This window comes from Mastigoproctus giganteus, chromosome 11 (genome assembly GCF_048544385.1).
Source record: "Mastigoproctus giganteus isolate SK-2022 chromosome 11, ASM4854438v1, whole genome shotgun sequence".
Lineage (NCBI taxonomy): Eukaryota > Metazoa > Arthropoda > Arachnida > Uropygi > Thelyphonidae > Mastigoproctus > Mastigoproctus giganteus.
This window is the reverse complement of record NC_143585.1, coordinates 14,524,583-14,544,025: the sequence shown is the minus strand read 5'-3', so window position 1 is coordinate 14,544,025 and position 19,443 is coordinate 14,524,583. Positions and strand designations below refer to the sequence as shown.

The 19,443-nt window shown below is 36.8% G+C and overlaps 1 protein-coding gene across 2 annotated transcripts in view; it reads left to right on the top strand.

The window, feature by feature from the left end:
• LOC150077731 (TAF5-like RNA polymerase II p300/CBP-associated factor-associated factor 65 kDa subunit 5L) overlaps window positions 1-19,443 on the top strand; it is a 157,697-nt gene that overhangs the window by 49,775 nt on the left and 88,479 nt on the right. For both annotated transcript variants that reach the window (XM_090384735.1, XM_090384734.1), the window contains exons 5-7: window positions 11,132-11,195; window positions 16,781-16,835; window positions 19,177-19,399. In XM_090384735.1, the coding sequence (XP_090240861.1) occupies window positions 11,132-11,195; window positions 16,781-16,835; window positions 19,177-19,399 (342 nt within the window). The remainder of the gene's footprint in view (window positions 1-11,131; window positions 11,196-16,780; window positions 16,836-19,176; window positions 19,400-19,443) is intronic.

Here is a 19,443-nt window from a genome sequence, read left to right as displayed (position 1 = left end):
AACGTGAACTCAGACTACGATTATTAACGAGATAATGTTGTCTCATAACTGAGGAAGAACTGACGGCATACCTGTAGCTATCTTTGAGGGCAGCTAATGTAGCTGAATGATTATAGGATCTATTCCTGCTTTATCTATCATTGGTTAAATGTTACTCCCGCTCTTTAATACCATTGGTTAAAATGTATGAAGCAACCGGCACTATTTAGCAACGTTAAACGCAGCTACGTAGTCCAGCAAAGAATTCTATCGTGCAATATCATGTAGCGTTTGTGCCGGTCCGCGAAATTTGACTGTCGAATTACGAGGCACCACCTGTATACATGTGCCTGTTCTTAGTTATTCCATGTATTTACTTGTTCCATGATGACTCCCAGCAGTTCCTGAAATCTCCAGCAACTTTCTTTCTAGGTTGCTGCTCATTGCAATAGAAGCCCTGAAAGATTCACTTCCATCTCTGCCTGCAGCCACTGTTAATCTATTAGTCTGTGAATCCCCCAAACTAGCAATTTTCCGACCCATCTAACATTGCCTCGATAGCATCAGCAAATATTCTTGCACCCTTTCTATTTAAGAGTATCCCATCCCTGTAGAAGCAATCTCTCCTATTAATAAGCACAGACCAAACCGAGAAAAATTCTACCCATGAGCCTTGCACAATCCAGGGCCGAATTGATTGACATAGCTGTCATCATGTACTCCCTCTTATTGTGTCTGCGCATAATTGGAGACACTTTCAAATTTAACCCGAACTCTCGACTTTTTTTCAACATTTATCTGTACTTGTTAAGTATAGGTCAATGTTGAAATTGTCAATAGTAAGTCCACAGATCTCCTACACTTAAGGCGAAAACACACCATTATCATGTGTGGGAGCTATATTTCCCATTTAGTTTATTGCTGTAGTAGTAGTAGTAGTAGTGGCATGTGATGCAAGAAAGCAAGTGTATGAGCTTATGCAGCATCAGCCAAAAAAAATTTTAAAAAATCACACCATTGCCTCCAAATGCCTGTCCAGTTCCTCCTTAAATTTATTCAACCTATCAACTTCCACAATGACAGATGGAAGTTTGTTCCAGCAATTAACCACCCGCTGGCTAAAGGCAAATTTCCGCACATCTATTCTACATCTGCTTTTCTTAATTTGAATTTATGCCCCCTTAGGTTCGTAATCTGAACAAGTGGAAGGATCCCATCAGAATTCACTGTGCTCAACCCATTCAAGGCCTTATATACCTCAATCAGATCACCGCACAGGTGCCTAGTCTCCAGCCACTGCAATTTGCAGAACTTAAGCCTCTCTTGGTAAGAGGATCCCTTCATTCCCCTCACCAATTTTGTTGCCCTTCTCTGTACACGCTCAAGTAAATCTACATCCTTCCTAAAATTAGGCCTCCAGACCTGTATGCAGTACTCAATGCGTGGCCTGACCATTGCCTTATACAGAGGGATAATCACCTCCTTTTCCCTGCTAGCAAAATTCCTGTATATCATTGACAAAATCCCATGACCTGCCCTGGCAGCCTGTCTGCATTGCTCAGAAAACTTCATATCTGACTGCACAATTAATCCCAGGTCTTTTTCATTTTCTACCACCTTAAGTGTAGTACCACACAGTTGGTATGTTTCTCTGGGGTTACTTCTACCCATATGCAGTACTTTGCATTTGTCAAGGTTAAACTTCAGTTGCCACTTCTTAGCTCATCTGCCCAAATTATCTAGAACCTGTTGCAGTAGCACACTGCCATTACTATCATTAACAACCCTACCAACCTTTGTATCATCTGCAAACTTCGACATTAAGCCTGATATACCTTCATCAATATCATTGATAAATACACAAAACAACAGTGGACCTAACACCGAACCCTGTGGGACTCCACTAATAACATTAGTCCACGAAGAGCAGCACCCATTGATTACCACCCTCTGTCTTCTCCCACTTAACCATCCTTTTATCCATTGTAGCAACTTACCCTTAATACCATTCTGCTCCAATTTGTACAATAGTCTTCCATGCGCAACAGTGTCAAAAGCTTTCCTGAAATCGAAATATATGATATCAAAATTATTTTTTGCATCCAGTTCCTTTGTAACCACATCATAATACCCTATCAAATTTGTCAGACAAGATTTTCCCTTAACAAACCCATGCTGTGTCTGAATTATTGCTGCAGTCTTGTCTAGATGATCCTGCAATGCATCTTTAACCAGTGACTCCGTTATTTTACCCGGAACAGGAGGCTTCTGAGCCTCCTGTTTACAGCCTCCTATAAACAGGAGGCTGTAAACCCCTGGCTTAATGGCCACAAAGATTCTCTCTCTCTGCTAAGGGATGGACTTTTGTCATTGGTTGTATTCACAAGATAACATGTCAGGCTTCAAGGCCACCTGATGTTTTCAGTAGCTCAGATATTTCTGTTCAAACAGAAATTTCATTAGTAATTAGCATTAGCATTAGTAGAGGCATTTGATGCAAGAAAGCAAGCTTATGCAGCATCAGCCAAAAAAAAAAAAAAAAAAAAAAAAAATACCACTTCCACTTCACCCCTCTGTTCGTTCAAAATACCTGTCCAGCTGAGCCTTAAACTTATTTAGGCTATCAACCTCCACCACAAGGGATGGAAGTCTGTTCCACCAACCAACCACCCGCTGGCTAAAGACAAATTTCCGCACGTCTATCCTACATCTGTCTTTCCTCAATTTGAATTTATGCCCTCTCAGGTGATTATTCTGAGCTAGAGGAAGAATCCCATCAGCATTGAGCATGCTTAAACCATTCAAGGCTTTATACACCTCTATCAGATCACCTCGCTGGTGCCTAGTCTCCAGACACTGTAATTTGCAAAACTTAAGCCTTTCTTCGTAAGAGCACCCCTTTGTTCCATTCACTAATCTTGTTGCCCTTCTCTGTACTCGTTCCAGCAGCTCTACATCCTTCTTGAAATGAGGCCTCCAGACCTGTATACAGTACTCTAGGTGTGGCCTGACCATCGCCTTATACAATGGAATAATCACCTCCTTATCCCTGCTGGAAAAATTCCTGTATATCATTGACAATACTCCTTGAGCTACTCTTGCAGCCCGTCTGCACTGCTCAGAGAACTTCATATCTGCCTGCACAACCACCCCCAAGTCCCTTTCATTCTCTACCACTGTCAGTGTTGTACCACAGAGTTGATACGTTGCTCTGGGGTTGCTGTTTCCCATGTGTAGTACTTTACATTTGTCAATGTTAAACTTCATTTGCCACCTCTCAGCCCATCTGCTCAACCTTTCCAGATCCTGTTGCAGCAGCATAGTGTCAGTAGTATCCTTGACAACCCTGCCAACCTTTGTATCGTCTGCAAACTTGGACATTAATCCCGATATACCATCATCAATATCATTTATAAATACAGAAAACAATAATGGACCCAACACTGAGCCCTGAGAGACTCCACTAATAACATCAGTCCACGATGAGCAGTGTCCATTGATTACCACTCTCTGTCTTCTCCCCCTCAACCACCCCTTTATCCATAGCAGCAATTTGCCTCCAATGTCACACTGCTACAATTTGTGTAGCAGTCTTCCATGTGCAACAGTATCAAAAGCCTTTCTAAGATCCAAGTATATAATATCAAAGTTATTCCCTGCATCCAGTTCTTTTGTGACTGCATCATAGTATCCAATCAAGTTGGTCAGGCAAGACTTCCCCTTAACAAAACCATGCTGTGTCTGAGCTATAACTGAAGTCTTGTCTAAATGATCCTGCAGTGCGTCTTTAACCAGTGCCTCCATTAATTTTCCTGGAACAGAAGTTAAGCTCACAGGTCTTGGGGTCACATTTGCACATTTCCAGTCTATGGGTACCTCCCCTGAGTCCAAGGAAGCTCTCATAATTATGGCTAAGGGTTTGCTTACTTCCTTTGCTGCCTCCTTTAATATAACTGGATAGATCCCATCCACCCCGGGTGCCTTTCTTGTGTTTATCTTCAACAGTTTCTCCTCCACTTTACTCCCAGTTATTTCAAGATTCTGTAACTTACTGCTAGAGTTGAATACACCTCTGGCATTCCCCTCGCTGAATAACTCCTCATGTGTGAATGTCGATGCAAAATATTCATTTAGTTTGTTAGCCACCTGAGCAGGATCATCAACACTTGACCCATCAATATCAAGTGGACCAATCTGATTCATCCCTTTCCTTCTAGAGTTTACATAAGTAAAGAACTCTTTGCTGTTTTTCTTTGCATCCCTTGCCAAGGATTTCTCGTAATCTGCCTTCGCCTGCCTAACCTCCTTTGTAACTTGGTTGCATATCAACTTGTATCTATCATAGGCTTCTGTGTCATGTGTTAATTTGTAAGTATCCCATGCATTTTTCTTCTCTGCCATATGCCTCATTAGTTCATCTGACATCCATTTTGGCCTAAACCTTGAACAATATTTCTTAGTTGGTATGTAAAGCCTAGTAGCTTCCAAGATAAGTTCTTTGAATGCTTCCCATTTTGAATTTGCTGTTGGTAACATCATCAGTTGGTCCCACTGTATAGAATTTAAATACTGTCTCAGTCCATCGTAGTCGCCTTTACGGAAGCAATAACCCTTCCCTTTACCCCTAATGGTAGTTACCTCTTTGAGTAAATCCCACTTCGCACACTGTGATCACTGCCACCTAGTGGTTCATTTATCTGCAGATTCTTAATGCATGAAGAATCACTGCTGATAATCAAATCAAGAGTATTACTCCCTCTAGTTGCCTCCCGAACATGCTGATGTAGAAAACAATCATCCAATAAATCCACAAAAGCCCTGCTAGTGTGCGAGTATCCAGCCCCCAAATTCCAGTCAATATCTGGGAAATTAAAATCTCCCATTATAAGACACTCTGATTTACTGGCCCACTCTATTTCCCTGTACAGTTCCTTATTATACTCATCAGAGTCATTAGGCCCATAGCTGATGCTATCGAGGCAGTGTTAGGTGGGTCGGAAAACTGCTAGCTTGGGGGGAGACAAAGACCAATAGATTGACAGTAGCCACTGGCAGAGGTGAAAGAGATTCTTGCACTGCTTCTATTAGAATGAGCAGAATGATATTGATATGAATGGTAATGATAGCATTGACTAGAGGAAAATGGAGGAAATGCTAATAGAAAATCAAATTACAAGTAAATAATGCTGTTTTGAGTTCACAAGTAAGAATATCCGAAAACAAATAACAACAACATCAATGACGTTGCTCCTGTGCCTATTCTGAAGCACCCTCCACTTTGACTAGCTACTTGGCATACTCACTGCAAATGTCCAGTCATATAGATGCTCAAAAATGGCCAAAGGAGGAAAATAGAGCAACAGTATTACAATTAACAAATTTAACATTTCAATTTGTACAACTCATAATTTTTTACAAGTTCATTTTTAGCATTGAGTAGTTTTTGTTGTTATTAAATTTAATTAAAAAATTTTGTTTTGAATTTTGATAGAATAAATCCTTATTCAAAATTAAACTTACACAGTATTTCAGCTTTCCTTAAACATACAACTAATTTTTCCTTAGTGATGATCAAATTTCAAAATTGCGTATTTTGCCCTTGTATGTCATCCTTAATTAGATTATATAGGAAATTAAATTCTTTATTTATCCACAAGGACATCTTAAAACGATTTTCATCTTCTTTTAAGTCCTGCAATAAATTATGGAATTTGCCTTTTTCTGTTCTCTTCCAGTTTATGTTGCGTATCCGTTGCATACTCTCCTTTGTTTTCTCAGCTATAAGTAAGGCATGTGCATTTTATAAATCTTCTTCAGATTTTGTAGGAGTCGATGAACTGTGGCAATTCATTTCGCTTCAGCTTTTCCTAAAAAGAGCAACGCATATATAAAGTGACATGGTAGTAATGTGTCTCCAACAACCAACTTCACACTAAACAGTGAAATGACATGAAGTCCCGTGAAGTGATAATAGTGTGTTTCAACCCTTAATGTTAGTGCCAACGTGTACAACAGTATCACCTTTTGTGCCCTTAAAATATGATATGTGCTCTACAGCGTTATCAACATTTGTCCCTGACAGACATACCCTAGTCCTGTTCCACCTATCCTTTTTGCGCAATATATTTCCCATTTCCCTGACAGTTGAGTCAACAACAATAACTAGCTCCTGTGTGGAACTAGTGCATTCTGCCCTGAAGATTGCCACTGTGTTGCCTGATGCACAAGAGTGAGTTCTGGCATTGAATTGGGCAGCTGAGAGCTTGATGGGCCCCATTTTAATTCCTTCGAGGGCATCTACCCTACACTTCAAACTCTCATAGATGCCCATCAGAACACTGAGTGGGCTCCTAATTTCTTGGCACTCTTTGCACCTAGCACACACAAAGACATCCTCCTTGACTAGATCATGCCTTGTTCCAGAAAATTCTAACTAACTAAATATTCATATAAAAATTCCTTGAATTGCTACAAGCATCTACATGGAATATGCTAATGACAGAAACAATATAAAAAGTCATATTTCTAAATTATACTAAAAGTTAATTTGAATATAAAATAAAAATATGCCAGTTGTATGGCAAATCAAGTATGTAATACCTACGGCAACAAACGAAAAAGGAGTGGACAATAAATCTAGATAAAGGGTGTTTCAGAAGGAATGTATGTCTGTAATATATTTTTTTATTATTATATGTATTTTAATTTTTTCACCTTGTTCATGTTGTTTGGTTGGTTTCACCTCCATTTATAGCAGTATTTCATGCAATTTGGACCTGGTGCCATCAAGCAGCACCAGGTCCAAATTGCATTTTTGTACATTTATATTATGTGGCATTTTTATTAATTGGCATTCTTTATTAATTATTTTAGGAGCACATTCCTTATGCAGCCCTTAATCTTGATTTATTCCCCCACCCCTCTTTTGTTACTGTAGTTATGTGCTGGTTTACTTTCTATTTGCAACTTATTTGGCTTGCTATATGACTCTCATTCCTAATTTATATTCAGATTATATTTCTGCAGTACATGGTAGGTAATGCTTTACAGCCATGAGACCTTGGGCGATTGGAAGAAGGTCATCTGATCTGATGTATCATGTTTCCTGTTGCACCATGTGGATGTCCGGGGTACGTGTGGTCATTTCCTGAGGGAAGTTGTGGCGCCTGGATGCACTGTGGGACGAAAACAAGTCAGTGGTAGTGGTGTCATGCTTTGGGCGATGTTCTGCTGGGATACCCTGGGTCCAGTCATCCATGTGCCGGGCACTCTGACATCTACCACCTACCTAAACATCATTGCTGACCAGGTACACCCTTTCGTGGCAACAGGCATCCCCTCTGGCAGTGCCATCTTTCAGCAGGATAATGTGCCATGCCACACTGCCTGGATTGTTCAAGACTAGTTCGCAGAACATGAGGAAGACTTCCAGGTATTGGCCTGATCCCCAAATTCCCCAGACATTAATCCCATCGCGCATCTGCGTTGGAACAACAACTCCGATCTGCGGCATCTCAACCACGGACCTTACAGGAGTTAAGGATCTGCTGGTTATGTGTTGGTACCAGATACCACAAGACACATTTAGAAATCTTGTAGCATCCATGCCTTGCCGGGTACGAGCTGTTTTGGCTGCACGTGGAGGACTAACATCATATTAGGTAGGTGGTCATAATGTTTTGGCGTATGTGCTATTATTGAGTAAATTCATGTAAGTATGTCATGTAAAGTCTTACTGAATTATGAAAATATGTTAAATAACTAACACCACATGCATTCTCCAGATATTAGGTATTTTTTGTCACAAGGATTGGCCAGAGCAGTCACACATTGGAGCTATGTTGAGAAAAATCACTGTTTTTATTTATAATACAAAAGTGTAGATTTACCCAAAGAAATTTAAAATACAGTTTATTTAATTTCACAAAATACTTTTAGCATATGATGTGTACTATGTATATAAAGTGCTTAGCATCATAATACACAGCCATTTCTGAATAAACAGAAAATTTTTAAGGTGGCATCGTTTTAGGTTATATCTCATATTGTGAATGCCTTCACAACGAGTTGCCATGATATTGCACTACTTCGAATAAGTAACGCTTCACGTAAGGAGAAGACTAGTGTTACTTATTCTCAGATAGGTACCACCACCCAGACAGCACTGTTTCAGGGCTATTTGGCCCTTCGTCAGTGAGTGGGTAGGTACCCAAGTGATGCAATGATGGCATTAGTCTTCTCCTTACGTGAAGCGTTACTTATTCGAAGTAGTGCAATATCATGGCAACTCGTTGTGAAGGCATTCACAATATGAGATATAACCTAAAACGATGCCACCTTAAAAATTTTCTGTTTATTCAGAAATGGCTGTGTATTATGATGCTAAGCACTTTATATACATAGTCTAAATTTGTTCGCAGCTTGAGGCTCTAGCCCTAAATGCGCCTTAGTCTAAATACAGCATATGATGTGTATTAATTAGATACAATTAATTTAAAAGAAAAGTCTGGGAATGCCATTTTGACAGTACCAGAATACAGTTCTGAAGCATTTTGTCTAAAACTGGTCTTCATTAGTAAAAGTCTTCAGTTTCAATTTCTAAAAGATGGCAGTATGAAATTGGTTTTGTATGCAAAGAGTTCTTACAAGAAGAGATTCAGTTTTGTAAACATCAAAGTTTGGAAACTTAAATATGTTCACTCTAATCAATTCAATCATTTCCTGACATACACAAATATGTCATCAAGTAAAGCTCTCATTAGTCAGTTGCTAAAATACCACAGATTTTTGCACTGACCAATGACAGCTTTATTTGATGATGTGCATTTGTTAATATCAAGATTAAAGTTAGCGAGAACTATACTGTTATCCATGTGGGAATATGATTGAGACATTTAAGACCTTAACACTTTTGCTGTTGGCTTTTCCAGTGACCTTTTTGACTCAAGATTGAAAACTATAGAAATTAGTCAATCTGGATTGAAAAGGGCAGAAACATTTTTGGGCTATGATTGAATCAGTCAGCCTCCGGGGAAGATTTCTTGGCAAAAAGAATCAGTTTTTCTTCTGTCAGATTGGAAGAAAAAAATTCTAAAAGTAGGATGGTTTTCCCTACAAGTGGATTAAAGTCTGACTCCACACTTTAGCATTTAGCATGTTAAGAGGGTTTGAGAAAAGGGTGGATCATAGTCTATATTTTGTTATGAGGAATCTTTTCCATATTCTTGCTGTTTTCCAGCATGTAACCCCCCTCCTAATCTGCTGCTCCCATGCCACTTATTTCTGGATAACTTATATACTTGGATAATCTTGATTTTTATTCTTTCTTTGCATAAGCCTATCACAAATATTGCTTCATCTACATTGGAGGAAAAAAAAAAAAAAACACTTTCGCTCTTAGCATTACCTTTCTTCTAAACAACTATTAGATCTGTATAAATCATAAATGCATCCTACTATGGAATATTGTTCTCGCATCTGGAGTTATGCTCACAAAACCTTGCATAAACTTCCATAAGAGAGCAGTCAGATTAATTAAGTTCTTTTATACACTCATTCTCCTCTCTATAACACAGATCAATTCCTTTCTGCTGTGTATGCCTTATCTGCAGATAATGGGCATACACAGCATCTGTTAGTATCTGATAATTCCACTTTTCTCTACCAAACTAGTCTGAGCACACGCATCAGCTAGTCTGCATTCATTCATTCATAATTCAGCTCTGCTCACTAAACTTAACTTTTCTCCCTCATTTATTCCTCTGCTTCTGCTCTTTGGAATAGCCTTCTTTTTGTGTAATTTTCTGAAAAGTACAATCTGAGTACATCTTCTTATGCTATCTCTACATGGTACACTTAAGGTTCTGTAGGGGTTGAATGAACTTTCATGTTTAGGATTTACCATTAACAAAAAATAATAATAATAATGGAAATCAAAAACTCCATTACAAATGGACAAGTATGGTTTGAAAAATGAGTAGTTTCCAAAACTACACTTCTCTATTTTTAATAGATTCAAATCACTAATATGTAGGTTAGTGCAAAAGCATCATTTTAACGTAGCCATCTACCAAAGTAGTTGAATTAATTAATTAAACTGGCATCGTTTTGGTTAAATTTCATATTGTGAATGCCTTCACGAGTTGCCATGGTATTGTACTACCTTGAATAAATAACACTTCACCAGTGAAGAAGACTACTGTTATTTATTCTCAACCAAAACAATGCCATTTTAATTAATTAATTAAACTACTTTGGTAGATGGCTACGTTAAAATGATGCTTTTGCACTAACCTACATATTAGTCATTCTACCTCGTAGCATGAAGCCTTTGCCCTTAAATATTTTATAGTAGAGTCAAATCATTAACCAAAGAAACTGGACACGTATGTGATACTAGTAATGCCTTGTCACAAAAACTACTTAAGTCATTTCCAGTATATATATGGTCATTAGATCTTAAGAAGGTCTACCCTTGCTTTCTTTGCTACTTGAAAAGTTGTGGACTTCCACATTGAGCTTTGTTGTATGCTCTCTCAGTCATATTGATATTGCCAGCTCTCATATGGTGTTATTATCATTACCGACTTCAGTACCCATTTTCTTTATCTCCAAATGGATCACTTGTATTCAAGTAACATTACTATGATTGCTATAGCAGCAAAAATATTGATGTTTTGATTGGTTCCTGCAGAAGCTAGGACACCTAAGCAAGCAGCCTTTGGTTGATGATTTGCATTCCTTTTTAAATTGTTAAACCTCCATATAGCTGTGCTGTAGGGCAACGCATCTTCTCCACATGCCTCCTGTAATGTGGATCAAGTTCTCTGCAGTTTTTTTTTAATGGTAGCAGAATTTAAAGATCATCCTGTCTTTTGCATATTTCTGCCAACCCTGTGGTAGAAATGAGTGCCATAATAAGCAGAAATGACTGGATGTCTTTCAGCTGCCAGTTGCATGTCCAATGGACTATGACATATGCACGTGCTCGGTTAAACAGTTGTTCTATAAGTAATAAATTAGAAATATTTAAATGATTTTTATTATTTTTTCAAACTTATGAAAATTCTATTTTGAATATCTTTCATCTTTGAGAATTAATTAATATTTATCCCATGTTTGGAATAATCATGCAGTGACTCTTATTTTACAGAGAGAATCAGTACATTGTGAAATTAAGTGATGATTGTTTAGAATATCTGATGAGATTTTTAAAGGTATGTGATATATATATATATATATATATATATATATTTTATTAATCCTGTATAGACCTGTAAAATTGACTTTTGTTCCAGGGAAAATAATGGAGTCAGTTGTCAAAGAAGTATTCCAAGATCATCTTAACAGGAATAGAGTTATCGGGAAATCACAGCATCAGTTTGTTTGTGGAATCCTGTCACTAGCATGATGAGCTACTATGACACGATAATAACAAAGAAACTGGAAGCAAATAATAATTTTGACATCATATATTCAGATTTCAGTAAAGCTTTTGGCACTGCTCCACTCGAAAGACCTCTGTACAAATGGAGCAGTGTGTCATTAGGGACAAGTTGCTGCTATGGATTAAGGTATAGATGAGTTGCAGAAGACAGATGGTAGTTATAAATGGGCATTTCTCTTAAACTAATGTTATTAGTGGAGTCCCTTTAGTTCAGTGCTTTGGGCATCTTACTGTTTAAAGTATTTATTACCATAAGTTTGTATACGATATGAAGGTTGGCATGGTGGTTAACGATAAGAATCAAGGCATATTACTGCATCAAGATCTGGGTAAATTAGGCAGTTGAAATTTAACATGGTAAATGCAAGGTACTGCATACGGGCTGCAGTAATCCCGGCATAACTTATCAATTCATTAGATAGTATCGCACCCAAGTGAAGAGCGAAAGAGGTATAGGAATAATTTTACATTCTTATGAGGTTTTCTGAGAAATGCAGGCAGGTTGCTATAACAGTCCACGGGACTTTGTCAATGATATAAGGCGCCTCAGTAGCCAGGTGGGCAGGAGCAGCAGTGCATAGCACACGCTTCTTGATTAGACCGGGGTTTGAGCCCATGACCACCAAATACGGAGGATGCGGCAGGGGGAAGGGAATGACCACCGCATATCCCCGGAGCACTATGGCCTTAGTTGCTAATGCTCCTAAAAACCAAATAACAAACAATGATATAATGTACAGAAATTTTGTCAGCAAAGACAAGGAGGTGATGCAAACCCAGTGATGATGATATGCTAACTGTATCTTGAACAACATGCACAATGGGACATACATTTAAATTGAGAAAGGATAGCTATAGGCATCCTTTCTCAATTTAAATGTTCCAAAATTTTCTTTTATTCAGAGAGTAATTTGTTGCTAGAACTAAATAACTTCTGATGTGTTGTCAAAATAGGTAGTTTGAATAAATTTAACAAAGAATTAGACATATTATTAGAGGGATGAGAGATGTGGTGTTTTTTTGGTTTTATTAGCTGATGCTGTTATAAGCTTGCGTCCTTGCATTATTTGCCAGTACTAATAATAATGAAAGTTTGCTTTTGTGTTAACTAATTTTCATGCTGATCCTTTATCAATTTATTTACAAGGTCCTGAATATTTTGAAAGCTGCTATTTACAGAACAGTATCATCAGCTTACAATAATGATCCAGTTTTTACTCTGTGATTGTAGGAACACAGTTTATTGGACACAGTTCATCAGGTTTACTATCAGTATTGAAAAAGTTGCATAGAAAAATCTCACCATAAACTGTATAGCAGAATGAAAGAATATAGCAGGGACACTGTTGGACAACAAAATAGAGGGAGAGATATCATATATACTTTGATATTGCATTTCAAAACATAAATTAAAAATCACCAGTTTTATTAATCCAAAACCCAATCATATATGTGCAATTTTTGGTTGAAGAATCGGTGGAGGCTCTCTGGCATTTTGGTCAGAGAGCTCTATCAGAAGAGAAGACACTATAGGGATATGTAACATGTTTTGTTGGAGGTTGCCTGCATTTATCATCCAGGAAACCTCCAGTAGAAACAAACAGTTATAGGGGAAGAATTAGATTCCTCCTTCCTTCCAGGTGAATTTTAAATAAGTTACCAAAGTTGACATGGAGTGCCCCTTATCCCCCTGATCTGTAACTATATGACTTCCTTTTTTTGTGACACTATGTAAAGGATGTGGTATTTGTGCCATCACTGCCAAGAGGCATTTCTAAACTGAAACACTGGATCACCAAATAAGTGGCATCAAAATACAGACATGGAGGCACTGAAGAAATGAACTTTTTAATTGCTTGTCATTCTTCTTCCATGTGATTTTTGGGGGGAGTGGCATATGGCTCAGACATTTCTTATATCCTCTAAGGCCCATGGGAAACATTCAGAGTTCAAGTCAAAATGACGCACCAGCACTCTATAGGAGAAAATTAATTAGACAATTAAAATTTTATCTGCCAGTTACTGATAAAATACATTCAAATAAAATACTCATTCTGAAGAGTTAATACTTTTTATTTACAAACAGTTATCAGCTTAAGACAATGATAACTAGCCCAACAGATGGCTAACAGAAGCACATGGATTCAAAATACACAAGTATGCAAAAACAAAATAGCTGACCATAAGCTGTTATTAATGGTGGTGAGCGGCATAAGTATTGGATGCATCTGGTATTTTGCATTCTATTGTAGCTATTTTTACTTCCACTATTAAAATAGTATATACACTAACTTCCAAAAAAAGTATCTGAACATGCAATTTCATATTGACATTACTGCCCCTCACTTTAGTTGTGTGTTGGTTCCTCTTTGGCTAATATGATACACTCCACCTTCCTGGTTAGGCTTTTCACCAACAAATCATAAACTGTAGAAAATGTATTCCTCCATTCCTCGTGCAGAACAGTAACAAGTTGCACCACCAATGTGGGAGGGTGTCTTGCCCAGACCCTCACCCAACATTCTAGTTCGTCCCATAGGTGTTAAAGTTCAGATTGAGACCCTGCACTGGCCATTGCAACATTTGTACGTTCATATTCATGAACCATTCTTATATAGCACTCATAATATGGCATGGGACATAATTGTGTTTAACAAACACAGTTCTGTATCAAAGAACTATTACATCATAGGAAACATGGAATTGCACAAAATGTTAAGATAGCTGTCAGCATTCATGTAATGTTCCTTGCGTAACCACCAAGGTCATAGGTCATAACACAAGAAACAGGTCACACCATAATCCCTATCTCATCCAAATTTTAATTGTTAGCACAATGCACTCCATCAGTATATTTTCTCTATCACCTTTCATACTCACACTTTCCCATTTGATTGAAATAGCAATTAAGATTCATTACTCAATAGAACTGATTTCCCCCTTCTCTATGGACCAGTTATGGCATTTATTGCACAATGCAAGGTGAGACTGCTGATTGCAATTGGTGAGTTTTGTTTATCCACTGCTCTTTGTCCTTGAAAACTGAGATGTGGGACTCTGTATAAAGTGTTCATACAGATGTAGCCTTGAGACCTTCCAAGGAGGGGAGTTACTGCTTGATTTCTCTCCTTTTTTTTTTTTTTTTTTTTAAGTTATTATCATTGATCATGACCTGGTAGTATTGAAGTGTCACTATGATATTTCACATTTTTGTTCTTGGTGCTTCAAACCACTGGTTTAAATTTTTTAGTAATTTGCAGTTAATTTTGCCATTTTTGTTATTCTGAATTATTTATAGGTATATGCTCTTTTTAATGACACTCTTTTCTAATTTATCTCCCTCTCTCGAGAGTTTTTCTTTCATACACTAGTTTGCTTAATTTCATGCTTTACTCTGCTCTGCCATTCTGCAGATTTATTGTTAATTTTATTTCATATTTTATACAGGGTGCTGAAAAAAAAAGTACAGACACTTAATTTTTAAATTTCATTGTGCTAGGTGTAGTGTGAAGGTCACATCTGAGAGTTTCGTTTCCCACCATTTTGTACCGTTCCATGGTGGAACATTTGGCCTGTGGAGTTGTGCATCACTTGTTGAATTATTTGGGAAGACGAATTCCATGGAAACTCATGCTTGTATGGGAAGTGGATCAACATTGAAATCAAATATTCTGATTGCTGAGATGATTTAATTCAAGAGCTGGTTAGGTTTCAACTGTGGTGAAGTAATGTTCAATTTTGTTCATTTTCAGAAATGTAGTCTGATCTTGCCAAAGGCTGAAACACCACACATAATAATCATCTCAGCTGAGCAAAGAGGAGCGAGCTCAGTGCATTTCATGTGGATTTTCTTATTCCCAGTAATGACAGTTCTGTATATTTACAAACTCTAGAAGGTGAAAATGAGCTTCATCAACATTATCAGTTCATTTTGGATATTTCAGTATTGGTTTTTTAAGCTCTAAAAATTGTCTATAGGATTGTATTTGACTCTGTTGAAATTTTTCTTACATTCTAGCAATTCTTGCACAACATGTGGGGAACTTACTCTGGTATAATATTATTGTCATAATTTTGTCTGAAATATTACATGCTGCAGCATGCTGTTTAACTGATCTGTGTGTGGACTGTTAATTATTGTATCAGTAGCTCACTTTATGTTTTCAGAGATTTCCCAGGATGCACATGTGAAACATGATATGTCTTGCTCTGCCCATTTGCCATTTAGTAACTCAAGTTAAAAATGGATTGATTAGGAATATCATTTTTTTGAAACTGATGATGAATCCTTCATTGAATTTCTATTATGGAATCTGTCTTCACAAATAATTCAGTACAAGCAACACATGATTGCGTAAGCCAACATTCCACCATGGATCAGTACAAAATAGCAGGAAACTCCAAAATCCCACCTTTTGATATCTGACTTTGTACATGACTTATGCTTAATGCACAAAGTTTAAAAATTAAATCTGTTTGTACTCTCTGCTGTACCACACACACACACACACACACACACACACACACACACACACACACACACACACACAAAGTAGGAGACCTCAGTTATCTAAGGTGAATAGGATTGAGATTGTCTTGGAAAATGGAAAACTTGGATGGCATAAACTGACCTTTTACTGTATGTTTTTATTATTATGCAGCCACAATAAAAATACATATGTATAGACTAATTTTAAAAGGTTTCTCTTAAACAAATTACAAATAAAGTTGTAATTTTTTTCTTCTCTCTCTCTCTCTCTCTGTCACACACACATACATTTAATAAACTTTACAAACATGAAGATCTAAGCACACTGGTTGATAAGTTTACTTTTTAAAATTTATCATTCAAGTCAGAGTGCTGTTTTGTCAGACATTCCAAAATATTAAGATGACCATTTCTTATTACAGATTTCATGAACTAATGATTCACATTTATAAACTAATCCTGGCATCTGAATGTCAGAACAAGTGAGAATTGGTGTACATTTTGCTTGTGTTTGATCAACTTTTGTTAAAAAAACACACATTTATCTTGCTTTGTTACCAAATACTGTAATAGTGTTTCAGTCTTGATATTTAAGAGACCACCTACAAAAAACTGTCGCTTTCAGATTAGTCATGTATATTTTTTAACTTGTAATAATATTCTGTATTATTATTTATTTATTTATGTTTGGGTTTTCCCAGCCAGCTCAGGTAATAGAGGTGTGTGTGTGTGTGTGTGTGTGTGTGTGTGTGTGTGTGTGTGTGTGTGTGTGTGTGTGTGTGTGTGTGTGTGTGTGTGTGTGTGTGTGTGTGTGTTGTACATTGTCTTTTAATTTCTGACAAAAAAAAAACTTATTTTAATTACAGGATGCAGACCACTTAATTTTGTTGCAGCTGATGAATTTGTATATAGATGCTGAAGGTAAGAACAAAAGTTATTAGAATGTAAAGAAAATGTTCCTAGTGTAATTATTAAATATTTGCTTTGTAGAATCTTAATATTGATAATATTTACCAGAAGGTACAAGGTAAATAAGCCAAAATTCATTGAAATAGTGTTAACTTTTAATGCAAGAAGAATATTTTGATATATATATATATATATATATTTGCAGAAAAAACCTCAAAAATCTAGCATATTCCGAAAATTTTTACATTAAAAGAAACAAAAAAAAGAAAAACTTGTTTCATCAAGTGTTGTTGCATTGACTGTTATAAATAACTATAATTTTTTATATTTGTCATAATACTCTTTAATATCCAAATTTAAAGAAAATAATTCCTGCTTCCCTACTTTTTTCTGGTAAAACAATTACAAATTATCCAGCTCTCTGGAGATCAGAGGTGAGCTGGAATGCTGTAAAGTTTATATTCATTTGCTATCAAGAATGTTAACGGAAAATCACAAAGCAAACCATATGCTCTCTCTTTTTCAGCTCTTCAGTGGTATTTTATGGAGGGAAGTGATTTCCATGATCACATCATTACAGGGGAGATATTTGCATCACTTTTCTAGAATGGTGATGGCTACTGTATTTTGGGACTATCAGGGGGTATTACTTCTGGAGTTTATTGAAGCATGAAACAACTAACTACTACCTCATACTGTCTAACTTCTCAAAAACTACACTGTTTATGAGAAGTCCACAGAAAAAAATTACCACTGTCTCTCAGAGAGAAAAGAGAGAGAGAAAGAGTTGTGTCTCTGTATGATGATATCATTCCTTACGAAGCTCATGACAAGTTTTCCTTTCAAGAAAACTTGTTAGTGAATTTTGGAATTTGCATTCCAAGCAGTGCCCCTCCCCCCATCCAGCCTTCACAGCTCCTGCTTAGCCCCAAGTGATTATCAGATTTGGGACCATCTTAGGATGCTTAGTGGTTACAGATTTGAAACAGTTTTTAAGTTCAACAAGCTGTCTGACAATGATTCTATGCATATATTTGGAATTTGGGTCCCCAAGGACTAATCCTTGGACCACTGTTGTTTCTGATTTTCTGAAATGACATTGGTGAAAGGATAGAGAGCTTGATGTCAAAAGTTGCAGATGTAAAGATTTGGAGAGTAATGATCAGTGCCAAGCAGAGTTCCTTCAGGATGACTTGAATGGGCTTCAAGAATGGTCAGAAAAGTGGGCTTTGTTTTAATGCAGCAAAATGCAAGGTCTTGTTTGGGGAATAGCAACCCCAGAATAAGTAATACACTTGATGGGGTTGAAATAAAAACAGTAGAGTAACAAAGGGATGTGGGAATTATGATACATGCAGATAAAGAAATTCTCTAAGCAGTGTAAACAGGTGGCCAGGAAAGCCCATCATGTCCTATCAATGATGTATTGAACAATATCCTATAGAGATAGGGAGATCACAATCCTATTGCAATTGTAAGACCGCATATGGAATACTGTGTCGAAGTATAGAGACCTAATCTGAATAAAAATATATTGAGCTTCTTGAAAGGATCCAAAAGTGGCCAACTTGCATGGTGAAACCTTTACAAGGACAGAACTTCGATTATACAGACTACAGAACTTGGCAACCAGGAACCTGATTGAGGTGTGTAAGCTTCTGAGATGGATTAGTAAAATGAATGGAAGTGAAATTTTCACTATTATAAAGAATTCCAGAACTAGGGGCCAAAAATTCAAATTACAGGAGAAGTTTTTGTAGATTGTAGGAAACTTTCTTTTTTGCCAGTGAGTTATTGATTTCTAGTTGCCTCTGCAAGTAGTTAAGGCTGACAGTTTGAAGAAATTCAAAGGTTAACTGGATGGTTACCTACATGAGAAGGGAAGCACATAATTTGTATTTTCATATCTATTTTTATTTTATTATTATTTATTTATTTATTATTTTTTTTTTTTTGTTTTCGCCAGTGCAGCAAAAGCCTGTGACTTCCTTGCACTATGTGGCTAATACTAATTCTGTGTTTTCATTATCAACATATTGATATAATTCTTAGAAAAAAGTTTTAATTGCTTTAGTGACTATTCAGAAAATATAGTTTATTCATACACAATGGATGTGAAATATGTTTGTCTCAGAGTTCCATTTGTGCAACATGGAATTTATGTTCTTTGTGTGTTGTTAAGGTTATCAGATTTGTGTTAATTTCTGTTGTTAAGGTTATCAAATATATGAATAGGTTTCGAGTTTAATGAAGCACATTCCATGGATGTTAAATAACAATTATTACATTGCTGAATATTTTGTCACTCTGTAAGTGGTAAATGACAGTTTTATTTATTTATTTATTTTTTTAGTTCACAGTTCTGACCATCAGGCTAGGTTGCATTTATATGAAGATGACAATACCACATCTGAGAAGCCAGTCCAAAAAGTTGTGGAATCTCATTCAGATAAACAGGAAAAGAGTACCTCACCAGATGCTGCTTACATACTAAAACAAGCTATAAAGAAAGTTAGAGATGGACCACCATGTTTACCTTCTGTATGTCTATATACTATTTCAAATATTCAACAGGGGTAAGTGTTTATGAATCTATGCTTGTGAATAAAGAAACTTGACT